General features: G+C 44.4%; 1 protein-coding gene and 1 pseudogene across 1 annotated transcript; both read right to left on the reverse strand.

Moving 5' to 3' along the window:
- Window positions 1-2,253: 2,253 nt before the first annotated feature.
- On the reverse strand, window positions 2,254-3,093 carry LOC136482073 (uncharacterized). The gene is made up of 2 exons (XM_066479323.1): window positions 2,985-3,093; window positions 2,254-2,680 (listed from the first exon to the last, which is right to left on the reverse strand). Exons 1-2 carry the CDS (start codon window positions 3,061-3,063, stop codon window positions 2,283-2,285), a joined length of 477 nt encoding a protein of 158 aa, XP_066335420.1. The 5' UTR covers window positions 3,064-3,093; the 3' UTR covers window positions 2,254-2,282.
- A 3,335-nt stretch (window positions 3,094-6,428) lies between these two features.
- LOC136482074 (GDT1-like protein 3) lies at window positions 6,429-11,057 on the reverse strand (annotated as a pseudogene).
- Window positions 11,058-12,692: the final 1,635 nt, after the last annotated feature.

Raw genomic sequence — 12,692 nt, forward strand, 5'->3', positions numbered from 1 at the left:
TAGATGCCATTTTCTTTACGCACCCAACTCGAATCTGCACTATTGCCATCCCTATCACGACTCCTCCTCCTAACTATACATACTATTCAAAGTTCTACATGTGCAATACAAAACAGGGTGAGAGAGATCATAACCAGTGACATGGTAGGTAATTTCCATGCAATACAGTGTCCACTTTTGTTTGTTTGATTTTCACAATCGAGGGACCTTCAAGAGTTCCCTGATCCAACCTCCTATAGTTTTTAAGGTTTATAGAGTAACAAAACAACATCCAAAGCTCTCTTTAATCAAATCTTATATTTGATGGCATCTTAAATCACTTCCTCTACCCTCATATATGGGTAATATAATGGTCATCCCCCCTTATCTACTTCGTGTGTAATTTTTTTCTAGTCACGGCTACTTTCCTACCATATACTAGCACCTCTCCACGTAGGACCATATTGCCATGTGTCCCTCCCACGCTGACTGCAAAAGCATCGAACACCCCTCCCACCACTTCCACATCATCCATATCCAATCAAACCAACCCAAAAGATATCCAACTCAATGAAGCCACCTATCCAATCCAACATCGTGTTGACCCAAATCCAATCCATTCATCCAAATAATTTCAACGTTAGTTGGTCAGACCGTGCGGCAACATGACGGGCTTCTCTTCCTTCTGAATGTGATAATGCTGGTGTTGCGGCCTCAGCTACATCTTAGCTAGAGAGTCGCTGAATTGGTGTGTCCTCTTCAATCTTCACTTACATGTCTATGATATGTTGCTGCATCACGCTCTACTCTGCTTCTATGTCGATGTCCATCAATCCATGTGCTGAGGGGCAGCTTGAACACGCCTCCCTTGGTCTTCCTTCCGCCGGACGTCATCGTGTTTGGCGAGTGGCAGGACACGGGCTCATGCCACGACGACAATTTCTCCGCCACCTTGGCGGAAGACGAGACGACTACACTGACCATGCTTGTTGTCTAGGCATCCTTGGTGGTTCTATCGTTAGAGGACACCATGACTTCTTCCGAGCATCACAATCCTCTACCACCAGGCCTCTGGTCAGGAACGACGGGATGCACGGCCATGGTGAGTGAAAGGCGTATGTCCTTGCGCGCGAGTGACAGGAGGTGATCGGTAGACGAGAACTCGAGTTCCCAGCTATCATATCCTCGCAAGGGCGAGCGACACGAACGCGGAGCCGATTAGCTGATCGTCTTGAACCTACACCTGTGGCCCCAATGGATTTATGGATATCTAGGTTCTGGTATCCAAACCAATCCGATGTGTATTGGTTTCATCATAATGGACGTGTCCAACTCCAAACTAATCCATCCAATTAAATCCAACATAGGTTGAGTCTATTTGGGTCATGTATCAATAGGGGGAGATTGGTGCTCTGGAAGAAAGACAAGGTCAATGAAAAATCGTGGCTCAGATTACTTACATGGCATGTTTAAAATAAAAAGAGGTAGATATCTAGAGAACTATCATGGCGAACAATCTGATGGTGAATACATAAATGTTTAGGATAGCCATATACAACAATGAACAAGGGATTAAATTTAGAAGGGCTCTTCAAGATAGGGAAGATAGGACGTTGGATCACTAAATCATGATATTATATATATTGTTATAATTTAATATTGTATAAACCTAGCTGTTTGAACATGTCAAACAATTACAACCAAAACAAATGGGGCTTAAATTAGGGTCAAAACTTCACATATATTAATATTTTGGTCTGAATAAATAGTAGTAGTAAGATGACACAAATATTAGTCTCTATAATAAATATCTAAAATACATTAATATTTTCCACTGCGAAAGGCAAATCAGTAGAATTGGAATTTTAACTTAGGCTCGTTAAATTATGTGCTCTCCAGTAGACCCGTATCAGACACCTAGTGAACATGAATAATCATTTTTGTGCTCTCCAATAAACTATTATGTAAACTATATAAAATCGGGATTCTTCCACACAGCAGTTATGTTTTCAATATGTTGTATCTTTATTAGCGCTTGTTCTATTTCCAAAATTCTGTGAAACATGTCCAAAATTTCTAGGGCACTCGCTCATATCAGTTGTTCAAGAATACAATGAGTAGGGGCACAACGAACGAGCTAGGAAAAGGAAAAGAAATATTCTCCAGCTCCATTTCAAAAAAAAAAACTAACAAGACACGGATCCAAACATTTTTTGAAGAAAAAAAAGAAAAATACACGAAAACCCTCGTGAAAAGAACCATCATCTTAATTCACAAACACTATGTGCATCCTAATAATATAATTAGTTAGGGGGAACTCTATCTAAAAACCCATTTCGCTCTTTGCCACTAGCAGCCAGCGAGGCCATGGCGAGCTCAAACTGCTCGAGGGTGGTGAGGTTGGAGAGGGAGAACAGCTCCCTGGCCCCCTCTAGGCCCCTTAGGTTTGACAAGTTGGTGGATCCGTCCAGGCCTATGTGCACCACGTGCTGCACATCCGTTGGAAGCCCGATCTCAATACTTGTGTCATCATCGTCCTCCTTCTCATCCTCGTCCTTGTATATCTCGAAGATATGGGAGAGGTTCTTGAAGCTCTTGAAGAGCTTCCTAATCCCCGCGAGGAAGTCCCGCTCCCGCCTTGCAGCCTGTTGTTGTTGCTCCTGGTTGGCATTCTCCGCATCCCTGATTACCGGTACCTCATCTGTCAATCAAGAAATAAAGGGGTGAAACTAATATATATGTACATATATATATATATACATATATATATATATAATAATAATAATAATAATAATAATAATAATAACAACAACAACAACAACAACAACAACAACCAATACAAAGATAGAAAATCTTTGGTGACTATTGCTAATTTACATACAAATTTACTCTTTATGTGGAACCCACTTGTCAATTAGCCGATGCTACAAATCTTCATATCCAAAAGTTTGTTCATAGGAAGGATTCCTTATATACATGCGCAAGATAAGGGCATATGTACTTACTTGGAACTGGAGAATTACGGCTTGGTGAAGATTGTGTTTCAGGCTCCTCGTTGGGTTGCTGCTCGCTGATCGGTGTCATGCTTGCTGAGGGCGAGGCAGGAGCGAGCAAGCTAGCTAGTGTTGTGATTGTGAGTAGTGCCTGAGTTTGGTCGCTCAGAGTCGCAGTGTTATGTAGTGAGAGAAGAGAAAAGGAGAGGTGTGGAGTGCAAGGGAAGGTAGTCAAACAATGGAGGTGGTTATGGTGGTTATACGGATGGATGGATGAATGGAGGTAGCTGCGGCCTTGAGTTGGTTTTCACGGGTGCAGATCTTGCCGTCCTTGCAAGTCTCTCTGCTCGGTGTCCAGTACGGCGGCCGCCGGGTTAACAACACCTATCAAGTAGTATGGTGGTTATACGGGTCAATGTTGTGTTATGTAGTGTTCAGCTGTGAATATATTTCGTTCCCTCGCTGCTCCTATCAAGTAGTATACCCAAATCTGTGTTGGCACTTTGGCCTTGTCTCTCTGTTGCATGAATTTTGTCAGATGAGCCAATACAATATTAAAAGAGCCCAAATTAGTATGCAGTATATATGTATGTGCAAGAAAATTGGCAGATCCGCTTTTCCAAGGTGAATCATAGCATCGGAATTCGCGCTTGCCATTGATGTTTTTGCGCCCCGATATAGGCCACTGACCTTCATTATAACACACTCGTTCTTCCTTCAACAGTTAGGTCAACCCATGTGGTTTCCTATAACAAGATTTCAGGTGGCACGTACACTAGCCAAAAAGGATATTACAATTTTGTTTCCAAGGAAATAGTTACAATTATGACTTGATTGTCTTGGCAGTTAAGCTAAGCTCAAGCTTTAATTTTCTCAACTGTGTAGCTGATGACCTGTAGTATGTATCAGCGTGTATGTAGCGACGGGGACCTCCTTCTTTTTATTTTATTCTTTTTTATTTTGTTTTGTTTTTCACTTTTCCTATACTTCAGTCGTCTGAATTTTGTGTCTGCTGTTCAAGCGATGTTCTATGATGAATTTTGCAATGTCTTCGAGGGACATTGAGTAACAACAGCTTATACGGAGGGCCAAATCCACCTCCGGGTCAGCCGGGGCTCCAGCAGTCCTGTGTAGTGTAGGCCAGGCCATGGATGAAGGAGAAAAGGAGAGCTTTTTCTATAATCCCTTTACCATGGATGAAGGAGATTAAGGAGAAAACCAAAAGAAGACAGAAAGAAGGGAAAGAGGTGGGCGATGAATAAGAGGAGAAAAAAGGGCAGATGAACCCCCATCCCTTGGCACACTCATCCGCCACTATAGTCATATATTTTTCAGTTATTATTACAGGCAAAATTTGAAGTGGTCTTGCTACCTAATGGCAAATTATAGGGTTTTATTTATTGGTGTCCCGAAGCCAAAATTTGTCCTCGGCAAAATTAGGAGAATACCATACTCCCTCTGTTCCTTCGTACACATCGCATTATGATTAGAGATAGTCAAACTCTATAGATTTTTACTATCAAATCATATAGCATATTTAGTGTATGATAATTATATCAAAATATTCATATTTCACAATCTTTTAATACGACATTGATTTTGTACAAATTGATTGTATACAGTAAGAAAATTTGATGATTACATTGTTCTCCCACCATTCTAAATTATAAGTCATTTTGGTTTTTCTAGATATATATAGCTTTTATTATGTATCCAGTATCTAGATGTGTAACAAAAATTTATACAGAGTCGAAACGATTTAGAATTTAAAACGGGTCAAGTACTTCGTAATGCTTTTCCTACATTTTAGTACAATTTTAAAAGAAAAAGAGGGACTAGCATGGTTTAATGGCCAAGCCCAAATTTTAGGCTGGCTCTGGTATAGAAAAAGGTCAGTTCTCTATGGCTGGAAGATCCCTCTCCTATAGAAAAACGGGAATGCTAACTTCCGAGCGCGCACGCTCAGAAGTCTCGGCGTGCACACTCCGCCGTCGGATGCGGGGCCGGGGATGTGGTCGTTCGATGGGCCTTCTTCCCCAACGCGTCCGAGCCGCATCGACCGCGCTTGCGCACTCGCCACGCCACGCGCCGGCCCGCGCCTTCTCCAACTCCGGCGGTGCCTAGGGTTCTGGTGAGCCGCGCCGCCCCCTTCTTCTCCAACTCCGGCGGGTATAGAAGGGGCCGGCTGGGGGGCCAGGCAGTGGGGGTGGCCGGCGGGCGGTTTTGGGGAGCTGGCGACGGCAGCGGCATCAGTGGCTAGGCCAGGTCGGGGCGCGGGCGCCATGGCCGGACTTCGGCAAAGCTCGCTGGAGTTCACCATGGCCGCATGCGGGAGGAGGCAGGGGGGAGGGGGAGGGGAAGGAGGTCGCCACCGGCGGTAGGTCTCAGTGTCTCACCGGAGCTCCGCGGCCGCCCCTACCGCCGGCGGCGGGCTGGTAGGCACCAGGGCGGTGTGAGGTGGTGGAGGCGGGGGCGAGGGTGCGCGTCGCTTGATCAGGAGGCGGTGGGGGTAGCACGGCCAAAGCCGGATAGAGCGAGGAAGAACGAGGCTGGCAGGACGAGGAAGAAGGTGGTGAGGAAGAACAGGCGTGCATGCGGGACTCTATCCGCATACAATGCGGTGGGTAGCGCTGTCCATAGAAAAAAAATATTATTATTTATTTGTAATGGAAGAGGGCGAGTATACCGGCATTGTCCCAAAGTTAAAATGCAATGGACACGTCTATCTTGGGCGGTTCGTACAGTGAAGATTTGCCAGTCACACAACGCAAAGAGTTTTGTACTGGTGTTACGCCATGTACAATGCATAGTGCTTAGGCGTGAGTACTTGCGAAAGAGAAGACTGCTAGATCATTAAAACACATAAAAGTTAAACTCTATACATAAACCGGTGCTTAGATATGACCTTGTCAACACACCTTAAACGCGTAGTGCAAACTAAACCATCTTATCTTCAGATAAGCACCTGGAGTATATGACAGCGACAAAAGAATTGCTGTTATCAAGCACCAACTCACGAACGAAGAAGATAAATCAACATAAGATTGCAATGACTTGAATCCAACATAATGGCAAGTGCATTCATGCCCTGACACTGCCGATAGCAAAGGACCACGGTGACCACCAGTACACAATACGCATGACAAAATGGGGCGAATGTAACTACCAGGACAAACATGGCATTCAATCACATCTGCTTCTGTGCCGCCCGTACAGAACGTCCTGGGCTGGGATGCTAATAATTTCTGCTAGGCAAGATTACACCTTGTTTGGTCAAGCTGTCCACTACAGAAGTGGCATACATCGCTTAATTCGACAATAAGCTCTTTTGTTCAAGAAGCCTGGAAGCAAGAACTGAATCTTTGACCAAAGAGGACCCAGATGAAGCCTATGATTTTAGCACCTTTCAGCCATCTAGAAACAAAGCTAAGAGACGAAAATGTAATATTAGAGACAAGCAAACAATGATAGGGAATTATTTTTCTTGGTGAAGAGATTGGAGCAGCGTATACATAAGTTATACTTTGGATACAAGCAATAAAAAATTGGCCATGCTCTCAATGAGACAGCTTCTACATAAGGACTGAAGGCAGCATGGCAGAGGACATTGTTGTCAGGAATGTGTCTGTACATTACATGGAGCCCACAACTCGAGGCGTGCTAGAATGATTTGGGCTACTTCATCATCTTTGTTTTGATCAGCAACCTACGGGAAGTTACTATGTTTCATACAGCAGGACATGAAATAGTTCAAGACTACCATCCAAGTGGAAGTAGCTGCTAGTACCTTTTCATCACAACGGAGGGTAGAAGTAGGATGAAACAGAAAACCCTAAGAAGAGAACACCTCCAATTGTCGCTACTGTTCGCTGCGAAATCTTTGATGCCAACATGCTCCCTCCTACCACAGCAAGAGATGTGCACACTGTGTGCCCCAATGATGCTCCGACTGCAACTCCAATTGCATTCTTGTGTGTTGCCAGCTGCATGGTGATAACAGAAGTAAAGAAACTTTGTGAGATACAGATTTTTGCTCATGAATGTTCAAGTTCCTATAGTATCACAGCCCTCGATGAAAAATACAATGTTAGATACATCAAAGAATTTCAGTAAGTGGAGCAGTATCCTACCGCAATTGTTGCTATTTGGCTTCGGTCACCCTATTCAGCTAAGAAGGTTAATATGAAAGCCTGCAACCAGGATAAAGAGTTAAAATGTTAAGCCCAAGGTTGTCTCATAATGAGTCACATATCACAGGTACAGAATACATTTGTGGACTGACTTATACAGAAGCAACAAAAGCATCTGACAAACTTCCATAAGGTAACAAACTAACCTCCAAAAAGATTGGTGTACAAAATCTTGCAAAGAACCTACGGATGGTTGATTTTCCTTGACCTGACTCAAGCTTCTCTTCTACCTGCTCACACATGCATATATGTCATTAATTCATAACTAAAAGTACATCAAAAGATCTGTAGCACTTTTGTGAGCATACATTGAAGTTTAAAAGCAAGGTATAAGCATATAGTTTTCCAGTTCTGCAAATTAATGGACCTTTTACATGACCTTATTTTCATCAATAGCTTTAACCTATAGTTTGTAAGCCTGCACCTCAGTTCATACAGCTGCTAGTTTTACAGAGTACAGGTATCATGCTCTTACTTTTGAGTGATTAATGGTAGGCTCAATAATGTTTTCTTTTAAACATAAGTGAACTTGTACTTCAAGATTCCACAAGATAACCAATGATGGTTTCTATTTTAGTACATTGAACTGCCTCCCTCAGTCTCTCTTTTGCTTCTCATTCTAGAATGCAGACATTCAACCTTCCAGTACTTAGACCATACACAAAATTATTTAAGAGTATCCACATGATATTGATATTAGTAGATGGCAAAGTGTCCAAAACAGCAGGTAAACAAGGATGTAGTGGACTAGCAAGTAGAACCAAACACCAAAACAATAATGGACATTTTCCAAGCCCCCCATGTTCAGAACAAGAACATGGTATACAATAAAACAAATGAGCTGCGCTATGCATAAGCAACGGCTATATTGGAAAAAGGACACGTACTTCTTCCATTTCCTTCTTCTGGGATCCCTTCGGGTCAGATTTCCAAGCAATATACAGCAACCGCAGTCCAAAAAACAAGTACAAAACTGGCAGGTAAACAAATTTGAGAGGTCACTCATGAGCAATGGCAAGGACATATCAGTGTGCCAAATTATTTCAAATGCAAACATGGCAATTCCAGCTACTAGGAGTCCCAGTCTATCCTAAACCCCATGCCCATGCCCTGATGTGTGAAAATCACTCAAGCTGCAAAGCGTTTAGAGTCAAACTAATGATCGGTGTTTCAAATATTTAATACTGTTTTTAACATCAATCATTAGCGTGTCTCAGTACATTTTCAGTTCAAATAAAACAATTCAACATCTCCACACAAGTGGAACAATAGCCATGGTTTTTAAGGCTGTAAGGCGAGACGTGGCGAGCCACTCATTTGAGTCGACTAGGCGATGCCTAGGCGATCATAAGGCGAGGCAAGGCGATGCCATATGATTTATAAGAAACTTCAAAGCAGCAGCACGGAGAGGGGATAAAAAGGAAAATGAAAAAAATAAAAAAAGGACAAGGCACAAAAAAGGCCCAGCCCAGCAGCCAGCCCATAAAGCCTTCCTGACATGTTGCGTGACCTACTTGAGGTCCTCCCCCAACTATCGTGAAGCATCTAGCACAGCCACTGCTCTTCTTCCGGTGCCTCTTCTCCCTCCCGATCCCACTCTCATGTCCACTGCTGGTGCCGCCCCCTTCCAAATCTCCCCTCCCCTTCCTCACGTAGTCACGCCCCCTTCTAGATCTCCCCTCCCCTTCCCCACTGCTGTTGCCACCCCCCCTTCTAGACCCCCTGTGCATGATCCCCTGCTGCTGCCCCTTCTAAAGCCCCTCTCAGATCTCCAATGTCACAGAAGGTGGCTGGTGAAGAAAGCTACAATGCCCACAAGAACCAGAGCCGATGGGAATGGGAGCAGAGATGGTTGCTTAGCCTTGCCTGGTCCTCCTCCAGTTCTTCCTCTCTTCCCCCTCCCCTGCTCTCTCATTTTTCTGATTTTTGGTCGTGGAGGACGCCCAGGTTTTTTGAGTGCCTGGACGCCTAGGCGATAACTAGGCGACGACTTAAAAACCATGCAAATAGCCTGTCTTAAGTTCGAGTGCTAAGAATTTATTTATCATCACAATAATATTAAGGGAAATGATCAACTCAAGGATCAAGGATTTTTTTTTTCAGGCAGGATCTTGAATGAATTGAGTTGTGCATGTTAATGCAAGAGTATCACCGTTCTTTCCATATAATTTGGGGGAAGTATAATCTTCTTTTTCTCACCCCAGATAACACAAAACTTGCATAATGCTTACATCAGTAATATACAATATAACTGCCAACATGACGATATGAAAAACATTCAACACTAAAAGAACTTAAGTACCTGTAGCAGCACTATTAGTGTGCTTCCTTGATATCAAGTTGGGCACTATTCTACCAAGTCCAGTTGATAATACCTTGTGGGGGGGAAACGAAATATGTAAGCAGCATAGAGAATCAAAATACTTTGTGGCAACAGCGTAGACTAATAAAAACTAGGAGTTGGCATACATGAAACTAAATACTAGCACAAGCACCAAAGTTAAATGGAACATACCAATATTGCCATTAAGATATGGACAATGCAAACCTCTATACTGAGCATCAGATAGATTTATATCTGAACCTAGACATTGTTATATACCAAGGGTATAAAAGAAACAAGTAGATCAAACTAGTTACGACATAAGTGGCATTAGAAAATGCATCCTTTTAATTCTAACTTGTATGAGATACTCCCAACGAGTCGCGGTCTCCTCGCATTGCATAGGCGAGGGTTGGCAGCTCTCTGCACTGGGTACGCCCTTTATGAGATACTCCCAAGTTGATTTTGCATTGTGTAGTACATAAGCAACAGGAATTAATAGAGGTAAAGAGCAATTAAATAGCTCACCGTCATCACGTAAAGCGCAGATAGCGCACCAGACAACACAATTGACTTGGGGTGCCGCATCGCCATCAGCGCAGCAATGATAAAGGTCTCATCTCCAATCTACATCACCACAGAAGAAAATTTTGAACAGCTTGTTAAGCCCGTGCTGTGGCACCACCATCGAAGGCACAGCCACACATCCAAATCTCACAGCCAAGGCAATGCAGTGGGACAGCAGCTACACAGACGCCATTTCCCAAACTCAAATCCTCCCTAGCTCACACCACTAATCAGTACCTCACTGACTAGTATCATGGAGAGGCTGGCGAAGAGCGCATCGAACAGCCCCGGTCCAACCTCATCAAGGGCCACCCCATGATCCCCCTCCACCAGTGCGTCCTTCTTCTTCAGGCCGTGCAAGAAGCCCTGCAAAAACGGCACCACCAGCGCCAATCAGACATCAAAATTGACAAATTTGACACCAAAACGACATCCTCAATCGGACAGAGTTCTTGCTACGCGAAGTAATCGGGATTTCTCACCCCGGCGCGCCGGCCCAGAGAGATCCCCGACGCGTCGTCCTCGGCGCCCGCCGCCTGCACGATACACGCAGAAGACCCTCATCAATCTTGCCAGTGAACAAGCTGAATTCAAAAAACCTTGAACCCAAAGATCCGAACTTTGCTCGGGCCAGGCCTTTACCACGGATGCGCCGAGCGCGAGGACGATGACGGCGAGGAGGAGGGGAGCTCTAGGGTTCGGATCCATCCTGGGGCTGGATCTCACGAACCCTAGGTCCTGGGAACGCTCTCAGATTGGGGAGAACAGTGAGACGGGATGGCAGATTCGTCCCTCGAATTACCCGTTGTTCCTGTGTTTCCTTCTGATTTCAGAAGCTGTCGAAGAGGCTGCTTGCTCCTTGCCCGCGCCGTTGTAGAGCGATAGAGCGGCGGCGGCGACCGGCCGAGAGCAGCGCGAGGAGGAGGGGCGGCCGCGGGATTTTGACGAGGCGGGCAGCGACGGGGAAGAAGAGACCGTGCTTGAGAGAGAAAAGAAAACAAAATAATAAAAATTGCAATATGACATGTGGGTCCTACGTATTTGGGAGGTGTATTTGTGATCCGCTACAGCATTCTCCCGATAAAAAAAAGTACAGAATTGATATCCGGTGCCCGGTTGTGTTCGCTCACTCCAGCAACCGGTTTTCTGTTCGTCGGATTTAGCATGTGTAGCTGCGTCTGTCATCCGATTTTGCTCCGTCTGTCGCTCGATCTGTCTCTGGTGCTCTTATTTCTTTGTGTCTCTGTCACGTGGAATCCATATGTCGGCACTATTGGCCCCGTTCGCTGGTCTGAAACTTGGCTGAAACTGGCTGAAAAACATTGTTCCGGCTGAATTGTTGTGAGAGAAAAACACTGTTCTGACTGAAAAAAGAAGCCGAACAAGCCATTTGTTTGAGTTTTTGGGAGTCACGTTTCAATGTATAGTGTTCGTTTCTCTTTTCTTTCTCATTTCATTTCGTCTCGTCTTCCTCGTGGTGCTCTCGTTCCCTGTCGGCGGTGACCTCGCGGTGCTCTCGTTCTCGTCGGCGGCGACTGACGATTTCTAGGATTTAGCCAAGTTGGTTGCTTCTGCTCCCTTGTTTGCTAGTAAATCATTGTTGTTAGGGTTCGTTCTTGCATTGGTGATGTGTTTGGATGAGAGGTTTGAGCTTATTCCTTGTTTATTTGTTTTCTATGGCGTGGGTTCGATGTCTTTTTCATTTGGGTTTCGTCGCCGGGGTTTTGGTGCAGCATAGATGCGGGCTCTGTGTTCGTCGCCATGTTTGGTTTATGTTTTATTTAATTTGATTGTGTGATTTTTGGCATGAGAACGAATGATCCGTGGCTCCGCTTCGTGTTTTTTTGCCATGGGGATTAGCTACATGGTGACGAGATTTATGGTGATTTTATCCTGATTCTTAGGTTTTAGCATGTAGTTGTGCGTCAGATATGCTTCGCAAGGTACATCTGCGCTTGCCCCCTCTCTGCTCGCTGGTTGGATCCCCACGAGGCCACGACCATGATTTGAGTTCTAGCTGGTTCGATTGGCATGATTAGCTAGCTGGTTCGTCCTTCGCCTTGGGCATTTAGGCATAGCAAGTGGGTGCTGTTGTCAGGAAGAGGCAGCAACGAAGATCCATTTCTGGACATCTGGGCGCAACAAAATTCAGAAGGAAGTAGCTGTGTACATGATCTATTTTCCTATCTTGAACTTTTGCCTTTTGTGGCATGTCTTTTTTTCTTCCCATAAAAAAAATTAGGGACATGAGGAGGTAAGGCTGCCATGTATGTACGTTCTAGTTGCTTTTCTAGCTAGATCCTTGCAACATAGCAACCAAGATCCTACCACTCCTACACCTAGGGATGGCAACGGGGTGGAATCAGATCGGGTGGAGTCTCTATGCACCCGAACCCGAAACCCGAAATCAAAACCCAAAACCGCACCGAACATCGATTCGGGTGATAATCCGTCCCCAAAACCAAACCCGCGGATACCCGAAACCCGAATGGATACCCGAAACCTGCTTTGTATGGCAACATAGTAAGAGAAATAATGACTTTCTATAAACATATGCATGATATATATACACATATTCACATGTATAAACAAGAGACAACAAATAATAAATATTTTCATGAGTCAACTTAAAATAAATTT

This window comes from Miscanthus floridulus, chromosome 9, assembly GCF_019320115.1.
Source record: "Miscanthus floridulus cultivar M001 chromosome 9, ASM1932011v1, whole genome shotgun sequence".
Taxonomy (NCBI): domain Eukaryota; kingdom Viridiplantae; phylum Streptophyta; class Magnoliopsida; order Poales; family Poaceae; genus Miscanthus; species Miscanthus floridulus.